We start from the raw sequence: 16,899 nt of genomic DNA on the forward strand, positions 1-16,899 counted from the left end.
TCACTAAGTCCTTTATGAAGTCTCCTAACACCTTTCACTAAGTCCTTTATGAAGTCTAACACCTTTCACTAAGTCCTTTATGAAGTCTAACACCTTTCACTAAGTCCTTTATGAAGTCTAACACCTTTCACTAAGTCCTTTATGAAGTCTAACACCTTTCACTAAGTCCTTTATGAAGTCTCCTAACACCTTTCACTAAGTCCTTTATGAAGTCTCCTTTCACTAAGTCCTTTATGAAGTCTAACACCTTTCATTAAGTCCTTTATGAAGTCTAACACCTTTCACTAAGTCCTTTATGTAGTCTAACACCTTTCACTAAGTCCTTTATGAAGTCTAACACCTTTCATTAAGTCCTTTATGAAGTCTAACACCTTTCACTAAGTCCTTTATGTAGTCTAACACCTTTCACTAAGTCCTTTATGAAGTCTAACACCTTTCACTAAGTCCTTCATGAAGTCTAACACCTTTCACTAAGTCCTTTATGAAGTCTAGCACCTTTCACTAAGTCCTTTATGAAGTCTCCTAACCCTTTTTAGTATAAAAGAAGAAGAAGGGATCGATATATTTATTGATTAGATGTGTGAGCTGCTCTTTATTCTTCAGGTCAAACTCAGACTGGATAAGAAACTTCCGCTCCGGATGAAAGTCAACACAAGTCTTATTTTGAAGGTACGACCGGAACTTCTGACATCTTAACCCCGCCCCTTCCTCAGTACTTTACCGGGGACCTGGCAGTCGCCGCGGTGGTCAGCATGTCACCGTTATCATACCGGATGAGTAAACGTTGAAGGCGGCACGTGGACGGATGGATGCAGGTGACAACCTGCGGAGACGCACGAGGAGCGCGCGAGCCTGCCGCGGACTCCAGCCGGGAGCACGAGCGGAGTCCAGCGTGCTGAGGAGTGTGAGCGTGGGAAACACGGAGGGGGGCTCCGGGGTCCCGGCGCCCCGGTACAGTCTGCTGCGGGAGGTGGGCCGGGGCTCGTACGGCGTGGTGTATGAAGCGCGCGCCCGGAGCAGCGGAGCGACGGTGGCCGTGAAGAAGCTCCGGTGTGACGCGCCGGAGAACGTGGAGCTGGCTCTGCAGGAGTTCTGGGCGCTGGCCAGTCTGGACAAACGGCACGTGAACGTGGTTCACCTGGAGGAGTGCGTGCTGCAGAGGGAGCGCGTGGCCCACAAGATGAGTCACGGGAACAAACGGTCCAAACAGTACCTGCGCCTCGTGGAGACCTCGCTCAAAGGTAACGTTCACCCAGCTGAGTCACTGCAGCTGGCTCACTGTGACGTCAGCGCGTCTGTTAGTGTGACGTGAACCTCACTGTGACGTCAGCGCGTCTGATAGATAGATGTACTTCAGACAGTCTGATGAAACATGGCGATCCTGTGACGTCATGACTCTGACTCTTGGAGGTGTGTGTCCGTGTGTGTGTTAACCTGTGTGTGTGTGTGTTAACCTGTGTGTGTGTGTTAACCTGTGTGTGTGTGTGTGTGTGTGTGTGTGTGTGTTAACCTGTGTGTGTGTGTGTGTGTGTGTGTGTGTGTTAACCTGTGTGTGTGTGTGTGTGTGTGTGTGTGTGTGTTAACCTGTGTGTGTGTGTGTGTGTGTGTGTGTGTGTTAACCTGTGTGTGTGTGTGTTAACCTGTGTGTGTGTGTGTTAACCTGTGTGTGTGTGTGTGTGTGTGTGTGTGTGTGTGTGTGTGTGTCCTCAGGTGAGCGCGCGCTCGGCCCTCCGTGTTTCTTGTGGTTCGTGATGGAGTTCTGTGAGGGCGGCGACCTCAATCATTTCGTCCTATCACGGCGGCCCGACCAGCAGACCAACAACCGCTTCATGCAGCAGCTGAGCAGCGCCGTGGCGTTCCTGCACGAGAATCACATCGTCCACCGAGACCTGAAACCCGACAACATCCTGGTCTCGGAGAAGTCCGGCGCTCCCGTCCTCAAGGTGGCCGACTTCGGCCTGAGCAAAGTGTGCGCCGCTTTGGGACACGCTGCAGAGGGCGGGAGTGGCGAGGACAAGAACATCAACAAGTTCTGGTTGTCGTCGGCGTGCGGCTCAGACTTCTTCATGGCGCCCGAGGTGTGGGAGGGGCACTACACCGCCAAGGCGGACATATTCGCCCTGGGCATCATCATCTGGGCGATGCTGGAGAGAATCACCTTCATCGACGGCGAGTCCAAGCGCGAGCTGCTCGGCACGTACGTGAGACACGGGGCGGACATCGTGCCGGTGGGCGAGGCGCTGCTGGAGAACCCGAGGATGGTTCTGAACATCCCTCGGAAACGCCGCTCGTGCATGTGTGACGGCGTGAAGAAGCTGCTGCAGGACATGCTCGCTGTCAACCCTCAGGACCGGCCGGACGCCTTCCAGCTGCACGCCAGGATGGACGAGGTGACGTGTGCAGCGTGACCCCGCCCACAGCTTTCCCAGGTGACCCGCTCTCCTCACTAACCTGAGTCAGCTGACCTTTGTGTGTCAGGTGAATTCCTGCACGCCGTAGCAGAGCGTGTTTCCGTGGCGCTCCGGTGAATCGACTGTTGGCGAGCGGGTTGACGTAGACGTTTACCTTCAGGTCGAGACGTGGCGCCCAGGAAGTACAGAGCAGCTTTAAAGTGTTTGTTATTGGTTAACGGGGAGGAGGTCAGTTACGACCACGAGCCCGGGCCGCACTGAGCATGTGCAGTACTGATGACATCACAGTCGTGTCCTGCTGAGGGTTATGTTTGGAGGTCAAAGGTCAAACCCGCTGACACAGCGAGGATGTGTGTGAACGACCCTCACACACCAAACAGATCGAATGTGGCGTGGAGCTGGGCGGTGTCGCTCGCTCTGACATCATCAGGTTGTAAGTCAGCGGGTTCCTCCGACCATCAAGGTGTCTTTATAAAGTCTTATACTTGACCTGTTACCTCAGGAGGCTCCGCCCCCTTCTACATGCAGATATGACGGGTGTGTTTGTTCTTCTGTCAGCTGACCGCTTGTGGTGTTGTTTTTCTGCAGGCTGGAGGCGGAGCCTTGTCGTCTGGAGGCGGAGCCTCATCTTTTGAAAACGGAGCCTCGTCTTCTGGAGGCGGAGCCTCGTCTTCTGGAGGCGGAGCCTCGTCAATGTGCTGACTTTAGGAGTGATGGACTGGTTCATCCAATCAGAGGACAGGAGACAGACTGACGCTTCTGTGACCTCATGTCATTTCTACTGTAGTGCAGTTCACATCATGTGACCAAACAGGAAGTGACTTTTTTTCAAAATAATGGCGCTCATGATGTCACAGCGCTGATCTGGACTTATAACCATGATGTTTGATATTTATGACTCCGGCTGAAAACAGCCAATGAGAGCTGACCAGGAAGTGTCACCGACAGGATGTTACGCTCTGTGAAAAGGAAGCTGCTCAGAATCCGTCCTCCGCGTTTCTTCTTCTTCTGCAGATATTCACGTCTCGTGTGCAGCCCGTTTAACTCAGAGTGGCGTGCAGGAGAGGACGCCATCGTTGCAGAGTCACGTGGCGTGTTTCAGTGCGATCTGGACGGTTAGCGGGAGTTTGATCATTAAAACATAAAACATTACCTCACCAGGTGTGAAGGATGTCTAACGGCTGTCGACCAATCAGGTTTACTCTCTGACATCATGATGACCTCATGGAGACGTAAAGTTTTGTGACGTCCAGGTGAGACAGGAAGAGAAGTTTGTTTTGTTTTTATGGTAACAGGAAGTAGAGGGTGAACCTTCAAAGTAAAGCGTTGTTGAATGTGAGATTTGAATCGTGGTCGTACGTTTTTGCTCCACGGTGCCTTCAGACGGCGAGGATTGACTTTTCTGAGTTTACAAAATGATTCTCCTTCTGTGATTGGAGGATGGATTCATCCGTCTCTCGCCCCTCTCTCTCTCTGTGGTCAGTCTGATGTATGAAGCGAGAACGGCGCCTGAATGACCACGTCTTTGTTTATCGTTCTACCTCATGTTTCTGCACGTTTCACAGGAAGCCATCCGGGTGATTCTGATGCATTGTGGGAAATGATGGTTTACGTAGCGTTTCAATGGATTTCCTGTTTGTTGACCTGAGATAATGTCCCAGTATCAGAGTGGGTCAGACGATGACCTCACCATGACCTTTACCCTGCAGGCTGGAGGTCAAAGCTGATCGTCCTCACACTGCTGGATCAGACTGTTTCTCTCTTACAGACGGCGAGTTCTTAAAGTTTGTTTTTACTGCTGACTTTGTCCAAATATCTGAGCTGCTTCAATAAAGGCTGAAATACCTCAAAATGCTTTCCAATAGTCTCCATAGAGCTCTATGTTAAAATGTCCAACTTTACAGCTGCAGTTCCTCCAGTGTCCACTAGAGTCTGTCTCCTGCAGTGAGTCAGTCTCCATAGAGCTCTATGTTAAAATGTCCAACTTTACAGCTGCAGTTCCTCCAGTGTCCACTAGAGTCTGTCTCCTGCAGTGAGTCAGTCTCCATAGAGCTCTATGTTAAAATGTCCAACTTTACAGCTGCAGTTCCTCCAGTGTCCACTAGAGTCTGTCTCCTGCAGTGAGTCAGTCTCCATAGAGCTCTATGTTAAAATGTCCAACTTTACAGCTGCAGTTCCTCCAGTGTCCACTAGAGTCTGTCTCCTGCAGTGAGTCAGTCTCCATAGAGCTCTATGTTAAAATGTCCAACTTTACAGCTGCAGTTCCTCCAGTGTCCACTAGAGTCTGTCTCCTGCAGTGAGTCAGTCTCCATAGAGCTCTATGTTAAAATGTCCAACTTTACAGCTGCAGTTCCTCCAGTGTCCACTAGAGTCTGTCTCCTGCAGTGAGTCAGTCTCCATAGAGCTCTATGTTAAAATGTCCAACTTTACAGCTGCAGTTCCTCCAGTCCACTAGAGTCTGTCTCCTGCAGTGAGTCAGTCTCCATAGAGCTCTATGTTAAAATGTCCAACTTTACAGCTGCAGTTCCTCCAGTCCACTAGAGTCTGTCTCCTGCAGTGAGTCAGTCTCCATAGAGCTCTATGTTAAAGTGTGTGTCTGTCTTAGTTTCCTTTTTATCAGCTGTGACTGACACACTGACACCACCAGGGGGAGACAAATACTCATCAGTTACATACAAATAAACTTTATTAACAAACAGATTTTTGGGGGATTTGAGAGACTCCGCCCACTGAGTCACAGCCAGGACTAACAGAACAGCTTCCTGTTGTCTCTCTGATCCAGGCCTGATAATCAAACTCAGAGCAGCTGCTTCCTCTGACTCGTCTCTGAATCTTTTAGATTTCACACAAGTTTTTCATACTTTATTGATCCCGATTGACAGGCGTTGTGGCCACGCCCCCTGGAGTTGCTGGTCATCTGGGTTGAAGTCATTCAGCACACAGAGGTCGGCGTCAGCAGCATCGCTGTCTTCAGTTAGCCGCCATGGAGGCGCCGACGGAGCTCATCCGGGACAGCCCAGGTTCTCTGGCAGTTCTGGTTCCTTTAATGAAAACAAAGATAAACTCCTTAACTTTTCTAAAAGGTTTTGATGGATGGGGCGGTCCTTAATCTTCTCTAGGCCACCTGTGACAGCCGGCCCTGCTCTGACTCCGCCCCCTCTGGTGATCCGTAGCGAGCAGTCCTGATGAATCCCACAGAGAGGTTCGCCCTCGCGCTCAGCTTCTGCAGCCTCAGCTGGAAGTTCTCACTTCCTGTGATGTAGACGAGCGGGTTGATGACGCTGTTCAGGCACGCCAGGCACCGACTCACCTGGTGAGCCAGGTACACGCCACGGAAGGTTGGCCGGCAGACCCCGCCCAGCTTCAGGACCCGGGTGTGCAGGTTCAGGATCCGGAGCACATGGTAGGGGATGAAGCAGAGGGAGAAGAGGAGGACCAGAACCACACAGAGCCTCAGACTGCGCCGCTTCAGGTCCAGATTCACGGACACCTTCCGGGCCAGAACAACGACCACGTGACCGTAACACAACAGGATGACCAACAGGGGGACGGCGAACCCCGTGACGGTCCACGCGATGCTGTAAGGCAGGTAGACCCAGACCTGCCGGTCCGAGGTGGTGTCAAAACACGAGTCCGGAGATTCCTCACTGTGCTTTTCAAAGAAGGCATCCGGGAGGACCTGCACCAGGACCAGGAGCCAGACCGCCACGCTGACCACCACAGAGTGTCGGCGCCGGATCCTCCCTTTTATGCGCAGAGGGTACACGACGCCCAGGTAGCGGTACACGCTGATGCAGGTGAGGAAGCCGATGCTGCCGTACAGGTTGAGGTGGAAGCAGCAGCGCGTCAGCTTACACACGGACGGTCCAAACCGCCAGCGACTGTTTCCTGCGTAATAGTCCACGAGGAGCGGCAGCGTGAGCAGGTACAGCAGGTCGGCGAGCCCCAGGTTCAGCATGAACACGCTCATCAGCTCCATGGTCCTCCAGCTGCTGCACACGCTCCACAGCATGCCGCCGTTGGACACGACCCCGACCACGAACACGCTCACAAACATGGGCGGCAGCACGGCGTGCGTGAACGGCAGGTCGATGCTGCAGTTCAGAGGTGTCGTCGCGTTCATCTCTCCGTTTGATCCTCAAACACGAGACGCACGGATTACACTGACAGAAAGTGAAAGTACACACAGCCCCGCCCACTTCCTGAAACGCAGGCTGCAGGAGGGCGAGCGCGCACAGACACGTCTGAAAGGAAGATATGTAGAGTGAACACGCCCAGGTCAAAGTTCACGCCTCCTGGTTAATATTTAGATTATAACAGGACTCAAACTAAACGAGTTTTCATGGCGTGAAGTCAGAAACACGCGTTCACAGATCTGCAGCTCCAAAATAAAAACCAGAAGAAGAAGCAGAAGTACCTGAAGAGCAGCTGCATGAGATCCTCTCTGTACACACTGAGTCCTTCCACCAGAGACTGTCAGGGATCAGGTCCACCTCACAGTGCTGCTCGGGATCTTTAGCCTCCTCTCCTCGGCCGGCCCAGCTCAGCTGCTCAGAGCTGACGGATGCACGCGCCTCGGACCTGTCCATCATGTCGGGCAGTTTGAGGGTGATCAGGAACCATCCACCACAGTCTGTGGACTGCTGGGTCTGCTGGAGCGTCCGCTCCCTGCAGGCTGCAAGTCCTCGTCCACCTGAGGCGGGTCCTTCTGGTCTCTACTTCTGTCTGAGCACACGCCGGAGGAGGATAAAAACAAAGGACTTCAGGTACTCATTAAGTCCAGATCTTCTGGAGACACCAGGACACGCCCCTGTCAGCCAGCAGCCAATAAGAGATAAGGAGCAGACATCCCGGGTCATGAGCTGTGGCCTCTGGAGGGGATGAATGCTGTTTGTTACTCTGAAGCTTCTCTGCTGGAGGTTTGTCTCCCTCTGGTGGTTAAACGAGTTATTACATCTTTCACAGCACATTAACACTCGAGGAAGTTGACTTGTTGTATTGATGCGATTACATAAACTGTGATTCAATAAATCATATTTTATAATGTGCTGTTTTTATTCCCTTTTTTTAAAGATTCTACCTGGAAACAAACAGAAAACTACGGTGGCTCTAAAGTCCCAAAAAGTCCCAGAAATATCCTGTGCTTTTTAAAGTCATTCAATATTGAAGCATGTCTTCAGAGGTGTTTGAGTGTGTGAAATGGTTTTGCAGTTGACCTTCAGGGCCACCGTAGAAAACAAACAGGACAGATTCTCTGATTTAATAACTAGCATTCGCTAAATCTGGTACAAAGCATATTTTCGAAAGATTAATGTATTTTGTACATTGTCCCTGACAAATAAACTAATAAACTAAACTAAACTAAACTAACTCATGCACAGTATATATATACAATGATTTACATTTCTATAAAGTGCACCAAACATTTAAACAGTTTAATTTTGAATAAAGAAGAATTTTATTATTAATTTAAATAGTTTTAAATTAAAAAAAACTGAAGGTCAAAAATGTTTTTAAGAAATCACAGGAGAATGTTTGTCCACTCACACGTTTGAACCTCCCAAGTGGACGCCGTGATGACGTCACAGTGTGACGCTCAGTCAGACGCAGGGAGCGGAAAGGAGTCATTAGAGTTAACTGTCCGAGTTGAAGAAGAAAGCTGGTCCGCTATGGGAGCTGTGCTAGGAGCCTTCTCATTGGCCAGCTGGGTGAGTTCTCATTTAAATACGTTTATTATTTCAACTCTAATTAACCCTCGAGACCAAACCCCGCACAACACCTGAGCGCGTGAGCACAAGACTGTGGCACAACACCTGAGCGCGTGAGCACAAGACTGTGGCACAACACCTGAGCGCGTGAGCACAAGACTGTGGTACAACACCTGAGCGCGTGAGCACAAGACTGTGGTACAACACCTGAGCGCGTGAGCACAAGACTGTGGTACAACACCTGAGCGCGTGAGCACAAGACTGTGGCACAACACCTGAGCGCGTGAGCACAAGACTGTGGCACAACACCTGAGCGCGTGAGCACAAGACTGTGGCACAACACCTGAGCGCGTGAGCACAAGACTGTGGTACAACACCTGAGCGCGTGAGCACAAGACTGTGGCACAACACCTGAGCGCGTGAGCACAAGCGTATTTATGGTTAATACACAAATCAGCAGCTTGATCGTCTTTGAGCCTCGTTTGTGATTCGGTTGTTTCCGTCATCGCTCGGGTTTATCAGGTGATGCTCGTGATTAAATCAAACCCTGGTTGTTCGTATTTCACACATTTCTGATTCGTTTTGGTTTCGTTTAACTTCGTCTCCACTCGGGTTTAGACGGTGAGGCCGCTGAACCAAACTCAGGTCAAATAAAAGTTTATTTTACATGATCAGTCCAGAGATGACTTTATACTTCATTAATGAGACATGCTGCGTACACACACACACACACACACACACACACACACACACACACACACACACACACACACACACACACACACACACACAATCTGACACACACACACACACACACACACACACACACACACACACACAGTCTGACACACACACACACACACACACACACAGACACACACACACACACACACACACACAATCTGACACACACACACACACACACACACACACACACACAGTCTGTGCGTGTGTGTGTGTGTCAGACTGTGTGTGTGTGTCAGACTGTGTGTGTGTCAGACTGTGTGTGTGTGTGTGTGTGTGTGTGTGTGTGTGTGTGTCAGACTGTGTGTGTGTGTGTGTCAGACTGTGTGTGTGTGTGTGTGTGTGTCTGTGTGTGTGTGTCTGTGTGTGTGTGTGTGTCAGATTGTGTGTGTGTGTGTGTGTGTGTGTGTGTGTGTGTGTGTCAGACTGTGTGTGTGTGTGTGTCAGATTGTGTGTGTGTGTGTGTGTGTGTGTGTGTCAGACTGTGTGTGTGTGTGTGTGTGTTTGTTTGAGCAGCTCTCTTGTTGGATGTTTTCAGTGTGCAGAAGTTTGTCTGCTGCTTCTGTAGATGAAACTCAATAAATGAATAATAATATAATTTATAATAATAATAATAGAATTAATAATAATAACAACAATAAGATTTACAATAATAATAATATAATTTTTATTGATGAGGGACTGGACATCAGGTGAACTGTGGGAACAAGCAGCTCACTGTTAAACAGTGTGTGGGATGTAAAGGGTTAATCATAATACAGCTGGTCATCTGCTCACACGTGATCCGCTGGATTAACCACGCGTGTTGTTCCACCACTTCAAAACAATGCACGCCATTTTTCAGCGCCAGCAGAGCGTGGAGGATGTGTGGAGAGGACTTCCTAGTGACAGGATCCAGCAGACCGGATCCACCACATGTGATCCAGCTTCTCTCGATGTTTGAGATCAAGTCTAAAAATGAAATCCTTCAAAGAGCGGGGGGGGGGGGGACTCCATGGTGTCTACTGGAGACCACCATCACCCAGGACCTCAAGAGGGACCTGTTCAACCTGCCAAAGACCATGATGGAGCACTTCTACAGCGCCATCATGGAGTCCATCCTCTCTCAGCGTATCATCTGCTGACCCTGAGACCAAGACCTGTACACCTCCAGGACCCTGAGACCTGTACACCTCCAGGACCCTGAGACCTGTATACCTCCAGGACCCTGAGACCAAGACCTATACACCTCCAGGACCCTGAGACCAAGACCTGTACACCTCCAGGACCCTGAGACCTGTACACCTCCAGGACCCTGAGACCTGTATACCTCCAGGACCCTGAGACCAAGACCTATACACCTCCAGGACCCTGAGACCAAGACCTGTACACCTCCAGGACCCTGAGACCTGTACACCTCCAGGACCCTGAGACCTGTATACCTCCAGGACCCTGAGACCAAGACCTATACACCTCCAGGACCCTGGGACCAAGACCTGTACACCTCCAGGACCCTGAGACCTGTATACCTCCAGGACCCTGAGGCCTGTACACCTCCAGGACCCTCAGACCTGTATACCTCCAGGACCCTGAGGCCACCACCTATACATCTCCAGGACCCTGAGACCTGTATACCTCCAGGACCCTGAGACCTGTATACCTCCAGGACCCTGAGACCAAGACCTATACACCTCCAGGACCCTGAGACCAAGACCTGTACACCTCCAGGACCCTGAGACCTGTACACCTCCAGGACCCTCAGACCTGTATACCTCCAGGACCCTGAGGCCACCACCTATACATCTCCAGGACCCTGAGACCTGTACACCTCCAGGACCCTGAGACCTGTACACCTCCAGGACCCTCAGACCTGTATACCTCCAGGACCCTGAGGCCACCACCTATACATCTCCAGGACCCTGAGACCTGTACACCTCCAGGACCTTGAGACTTGTACACCTCAAGGACCATGAGGCGTGCAGGTAAAATCCTGGCCGACCCCTGAGACTCTCCCCTCTGGGTGCCTCATGGCTGAGAGCTGAGGAACTTGTTCATAAAACCGATTGTGATCATTGTTAAAGTGTCAAAGTTATGATGTTACATTACTGCTCACACCTGTGCTCTGGTCACTTCCTGTCAGCACCTGTACTCTGTCTCTGGTCACTTCCTGTCAGCACCTGTACTCTGTCTCTGGTCACTTCCTGTCAGCACCTGTACTCTGTCTCTGGTCACTTCCTGTCAGCACCTGTACTCTGTCTCTGGTCACTTCCTGTCAGCACCTGTCCTCTGTCTCTGCTCACTTCCTGTCAGCACCTGTGCTCTGTCTCTGGTCACTTCCTGTCTACACCTGTGCTCTGTCTCTGGTCACTTCCTGTCAGCACCTGTGCTCTGTCTCTGGTCACTTCCTGTCAGCACCTGTACTCTGTCTCTGGTCACTTCCTGTCAGCACCAGTCCTCTGTCTCTGCTCACTTCCTGTCTGCACCTGTACTCTGTCTCTGCTCACTTCCTGTCAGCACCTGTACTCTGTCTCTGGTCACTTCCTGTCAGCACCTGTGCTCTGTCTCTGGTCACTTCCTGTCTACACCTGTGCTCTGTCTCTGGTCACTTCCTGTCAGCACCTGTCCTCTGCCTCTGGTCACTTCCTGTCCGCACCTGTCCTCTGTCTCTGGTCACTTCCTGTCAGCACCTGTGCTCTGTCTCTGGTCACTTCCTGTCAGCACCTGTGCTCTGTCTCTGGTCACTTCCTGTCTACACCTGTGCTCTGTCTCTGGTCACTTCCTGTCAGCACCTGTCCTCTGCCTCTGGTCACTTCCTGTCCGCACCTGTCCTCTGTCTCTGGTCACTTCCTGTCAGCACCTGTGCTCTGTCTCTGGTCACTTCCTGTCAGCACCTGTGCTCTGTCTCTGGTCACTTCCTGTCAGCACCTGTCCTCTGCCTCTGGTCACTTCCTGTCACACCTGTCCTCTGTCTCTGGTCACTTCCTGTCAGCACCTGTGCTCTGTCTCTGGTCACTTCCTGTCAGCACCTGTACTCTGTCTCTGGTCACTTCCTGTCAGCACCAGTCCTCTGTCTCTGCTCACTTCCTGTCTGCACCTGTACTCTGTCTCTGCTCACTTCCTGTCAGCACCTGTACTCTGTCTCTGGTCACTTCCTGTCAGCACCTGTGCTCTGTCTCTGGTCACTTCCTGTCTACACCTGTGCTCTGTCTCTGGTCACTTCCTGTCAGCACCTGTCCTCTGCCTCTGGTCACTTCCTGTCCGCACCTGTCCTCTGTCTCTGGTCACTTCCTGTCAGCACCTGTGCTCTGTCTCTGGTCACTTCCTGTCAGCACCTGTGCTCTGTCTCTGGTCACTTCCTGTCTACACCTGTGCTCTGTCTCTGGTCACTTCCTGTCAGCACCTGTCCTCTGCCTCTGGTCACTTCCTGTCCGCACCTGTCCTCTGTCTCTAGTCACTTCCTGTCAGCACCTGTGCTCTGTCTCTGGTCACTTCCTGTCAGCACCTGTGCTCTGTCTCTGGTCACTTCCTGTCAGCACCTGTCCTCTGCCTCTGGTCACTTCCTGTCACACCTGTCCTCTGTCTCTGGTCACTTCCTGTCACACCTGTCCTCTGCCTCTGGTCACTTCCTGTGGTTGTCTCCTGCTTGTGTCGTTCTCTGATAAATGAAGGTAGAATTGGATGAAAATGACCTTTAAGAATATAGATGGGTGTCTTCCTGTCAGCTGACGGCGTGCTCCTGTCTGCCTCTAATGAAGAGCGGCGTGCTCGCTGTATGTGTGTCACAGCCGGTCATGTGATGCTCCTGATCTGGCACACATCAGTCTGGATCAGTTTGAACTAAGCTGACCTCGACTGGCGGGAGGGGGATTAACCTGTTGTTGTCCTCGACCAGCTTTATCTCTTCGGGGGGGGGGGTGTGTGTGTGTGTGTGTGTGTGTGTGTGTGTGTGTGTGTGTGTGTGTGTGTGTGTGTGTGTGTGTGTGTGTGTGTGTGTGTGTGTGTGTTTACAGGTAGAGACTGACAGGTGTGTGTGTGTGTGTGTGTGTGTTTACAGGTAGAGACTGACAGGTGTGTGTGTGTGTGTGTGTGTGTTTATAGGTAGAGACTGACAGGTGTGTGTGTGTGTGTGTGTGTGTGTGTGTGTGTGTGTGTGTGTGTTTACAGGTAGAGACTGACAGGTGTGTGTGTGTGTGTGTGTGTGTGTGTGTGTGTGTGTGTGTGTGTGTTTATAGGTAGAGACTGACAGGTGTGTGTGTGTGTGTGTGTGTGTGTGTGTTTACAGGTAGAGACTGACAGGTGTGTGTGTGTGTGTGTGTGTGTGTGTGTTTACAGGTAGTGACTGACAGGTGTGTGTGTGTGTGTGTGTGTGTGTGTGTGTGTGTGTGTGTGTGTTTACAGGTAGTGACTGACAGGTGTGTGTGTTTACAGGTAGTGACTGACAGGTGTGTGTGTGTGTGTGTGTGTGTTTACAGGTAGTGACTGACAGGTGTGTGTGTGTGTGTGTGTGTGTGTGTGTTTACAGGTAGTGACTGACAGGTGTGTGTGTGTGTGTTTACAGGTAGTGACTGACAGGTGTGTGTGTTTACAGGTAGTGACTGACAGGTGTGTGTGTTTACAGGTAGTGACTGACAGGTGTGTGTGTTTACAGGTAGTGACTGACAGGTGTGTGTGTTTACAGGTAGAGACTGACAGGTGTGTGTGTTTACAGGTAGAGACTGACAGGTGTGTGTGTTTACAGGTAGAGACTGACAGGTGTGTGTGTGTGTGTGTGTGTTTACAGGTAGTGACTGACAGGTGTGTGTGTTTACAGGTAGAGACTGACAGGTGTGTGTGTGTGTGTGTGTGTTTACAGGTAGTGACTGACAGGTGTGTGTGTGTGTGTTTACAGGTAGTGACTGACAGGTGTGTGTGTTTACAGGTAGTGACTGACAGGTGTGTGTGTTTACAGGTAGTGACTGACAGGTGTGTGTGTGTGTGTGTGTGTTTACAGGTAGTGACTGACAGGTGTGTGTGTTTACAGGTAGAGACTGACAGGTGTGTGTGTTTACAGGTAGTGACTGACAGGTGTGTGTGTGTGTGTGTGTGTTTACAGGTAGTGACTGACAGGTGTGTGTGTGTGTGTGTGTGTTTACAGGTAGTGACTGACAGGTGTGTGTGTTTACAGGTAGAGACTGACAGGTGTGTGTGTTTACAGGTAGTGACTGACAGGTGTGTGTGTTTACAGGTAGTGACTGACAGGTGTGTGTGTGTGTGTGTGTGTTTACAGGTAGTGACTGACAGGTGTGTGTGTGTGTGTGTGTGTTTACAGGTAGTGACTGACAGGTGTGTGTGTTTACAGGTGCCGTGTCTGTGCAGCAGCGCCACCTGTCTGCTGTGCAGCTGCTGTCCGAGCACCAGGAACTCCACGGTGACCAGGATCATCTACGCCTCCATCCTGCTGCTGGGGACCGTGGTGGCGTGCGTCATGCTGTCGCCGGGCGTGGACCGCCAGCTGAGGAGGGTACGAGCGACGGACCCCACAGAGACCTCAATTCATATAATATTCAGAACAGGAAGTAATCAGAATACATGTTCACACACACACACACACACACACACACACACACACACACACACACACACACTGGTGTGTCACTTTGACCAGAAGAATAAGATCACGGATTTAAGTGGCTGAAACAAGTTTCCTCTGGAGGGGGGGCTAGGCTTAGCTTCCTGGAGCCCCCCCTTTGGACCCAGAGTTCACTGGAGTGGTTGTTTATCTCGTCTGATCTGGGAATGCGTCAGAATGGAGGCGCTGGGGAGAGGGATGTCAGTTAGCCTAGCTTAGCATCAAGACTGTAAACTAGAAACATTTAGTCGACTCTTCTGCAGAGTGATTAAAAAATGTGCTTTGAAACAAAACAAACAAATGAAGATTGTTTTCACACTTTGTTTCTTTTATTACGTCGGCAGATAAAAGCAACAAATGAAATGTGCTGCAAAAAGTCAAAAGAACTTTATCGACACCAAACGAGCTGAACATTTCAAAACGATCCAAAGACACATGTTGAGTAAATGTAACCCGTGTTAATCACATTGTTTACAGATCCCCGGGTTCTGCGAGGACGGCGCCGGCTCTCACGTCCCCGGCCTGCAGGTCGATGTGAACTGTGACATGTTTGTGGGTTATAAGGCCGTGTACCGCGTCTGCTTTGGGATGGCTCTGTGGTTCCTTTGGTTCTCCGTTCTCATGATCAACATCAAGAACAGCAGAGACCCCCGAGCAGCGGTCCACAACGGGTGAGGAACAACAACAACAACAAGTGTAAACAACAACACGACAAGTATAAACAACAACAACACAACAAGTTTCAACAACATGACAACAACACAACAAGTATAAACAACAACATAACAAGTATAAACAACAACACGACAACACAACAAGTACAAACAACAACACAACAAGTTTAAACAACAACACAAGTATAAACAACAACATGACAACAACACAACAAGTTTCAACAACAACAACACAACAAGTATAAACAACAACATGACAAGTTTAAACAACAACACAACAAGTATAAACAACAACACAACAAGTATAAACAACATGACAACAACATAACAAGTATAAACAACAACACAAGAAGTATAAACAACAACAACACAAGAAGTATAAACAACAACAACACAACAAGTATAAACAACAACAACACAACAAGTATAAACAACAACACAAGTATAAACAACACAACAAGTATAAACAACACAACAAGTATAAACAACAACACAACAAGTATAAACAACAACACAACAAGTATAAACAACATGACAACAACATAACAAGTATAAACAACAACACAAGAAGTATAAACAACAACAACACAACAAGTATAAACAACAACAACACAACAAGTATAAACAACAACAACACAACAAGTATAAACAACAACACAAGTATAAACAACACAACAAGTATAAACAACACAACAAGTATAAACAACAACAACACAACAAGTATAAACAACATGACAACAAGTATAAACAACAACAACAACACAAGAAGTATAAACAACAACACAACAAGTATAAACAACAACACAACAAGTATAAACAACAACAACACAACAAGTATAAACAACAACAACACAACAAGTATAAACAACAACACAACAAGTATAAACAACACAACAAGTATAAACAACAACACAACAAGTATAAACAACAACACAACAAGTATAAACAACAACAACACAACAAGTATAAACAACAACACAACAAGTGTAAACAGCACAACAAGTTTAAACAACAACACGACAACACAACAAGTATAAACAACAACAAAACAACAAGTTTAAACAACAACACAAACACACTGTTTTCCCAAAGGTGAGGGGGGGGGAGGGGGGGGGCAGCTTCATGCAGGTGATAATGTTGAACGCTGTGTTTCCAGGTTCTGGTTCTTTAAGTTTGCAGCTCTGGTGGGGATAACAGCCGGAGCCTTTTACATCCCTGACGCTCCGTTCACATACAGTGAGTGATGAACACCTTTATAGCGTCCAGCAGACAGGTTGCCATGACGACTGAAGGTATAACATGAAACCGTGTTCTCTGTGTGCAGCCTGGTTCATCATCGGCTGTGGGGGGGCGTTCAGCTTCATCCTCATCCAGCTGGTTCTGCTCGTTGACTTTGCTCATTCCTGGAACGAGTCCTGGGTCAGCAACATGGAGACAGGCAGCTCGCGGGTCTGGTACGCAGGTCAGTAACACACACACACACACACACACACACACACACACACACATCAAACATGACTCTTTTGATACCACTGCAACAAAAACAACAGACTGTCTGGCAAACTCCTGAACACTGTCGAGATTAAACAAATTAGTTGGTAACGTTTGGAAAAGGGGGAGGAGCTAAGATTGAGTTGTTAAAAAACTTATTGAAAAGTATTGAAGCAAAACGATGGAAGTGGCCTGGTTGGAAATGCTGACTCTACCCAAATTAACATCAAACTACAAACTTACAAAGAGGTGGGTCTTAATCTTTCTGACAAACAACGACACCA

The 16,899-nt window shown here is 49.3% G+C and overlaps 4 protein-coding genes across 7 annotated transcripts in view; 3 read left to right on the forward strand and 1 right to left on the reverse strand.

The window, feature by feature from the left end:
* Positions 1-6,708, forward strand: part of arfrp1 (ADP-ribosylation factor related protein 1) — a 60,079-nt gene extending 53,371 nt beyond the window's left edge. For both annotated transcript variants that reach the window (XM_079341712.1, XM_079341713.1), the window contains one exon: positions 6,698-6,708. The gene's annotated coding sequence lies outside the window, so the exon portion shown is untranslated. The remainder of the gene's footprint in view (positions 1-6,697) is intronic.
* LOC306822908 (serine/threonine-protein kinase 35-like) lies at positions 565-3,105 on the forward strand. 2 transcript variants are annotated; one of them, XR_013778966.1, is made up of 3 exons: positions 565-1,241; positions 1,711-2,478; positions 3,000-3,081. XR_013778966.1 is itself a non-coding variant. In XM_079342207.1 (3 exons), exons 1-2 carry the CDS (start codon positions 806-808, stop codon positions 2,406-2,408), a joined length of 1,134 nt encoding a protein of 377 aa, XP_079198333.1. In that variant the 5' UTR covers positions 565-805; the 3' UTR covers positions 2,409-2,429; positions 3,000-3,105. The 2 variants fall into 2 exon arrangements, 1 of the variants encoding a protein (XP_079198333.1); XM_079342207.1 differs by having other exon boundaries at positions 1,711-2,429; positions 3,000-3,105.
* LOC306823117 (P2Y purinoceptor 1-like) lies at positions 5,516-7,003 on the reverse strand (the record flags this gene model as incomplete). Its single annotated transcript, XM_079342483.1, has 2 exons — positions 5,516-6,548; positions 6,829-7,003. The coding sequence occupies 2 exons, from the start codon at positions 7,001-7,003 to the stop codon at positions 5,527-5,529; spliced, it is 1,197 nt and encodes a 398-aa protein (XP_079198609.1). The 3' UTR covers positions 5,516-5,526.
* A 981-nt stretch (positions 7,004-7,984) lies between these two features.
* serinc3 (serine incorporator 3) overlaps positions 7,985-16,899 on the forward strand; it is a 16,690-nt gene continuing 7,775 nt past the window's right edge. The window contains exons 1-5 of one of the 2 annotated variants that reach the window (XM_079341660.1): positions 7,985-8,119; positions 14,181-14,342; positions 14,928-15,121; positions 16,281-16,360; positions 16,449-16,586. In XM_079341660.1, the coding sequence (XP_079197786.1) occupies positions 7,988-8,119; positions 14,181-14,342; positions 14,928-15,121; positions 16,281-16,360; positions 16,449-16,586 (706 nt within the window). In that variant the 5' untranslated portion in view covers positions 7,985-7,987. Of the gene's footprint in view, positions 8,120-8,232; positions 8,642-14,180; positions 14,343-14,927; positions 15,122-16,280; positions 16,361-16,448; positions 16,587-16,899 lie in introns of those variants that run through there. The other variant, XM_079341661.1, reaches the window with a different exon arrangement.

Source organism: Symphodus melops (genome assembly GCF_947650265.1).
Source record: "Symphodus melops genome assembly, chromosome: 4".
NCBI lineage: Eukaryota > Metazoa > Chordata > Actinopteri > Labriformes > Labridae > Symphodus > Symphodus melops.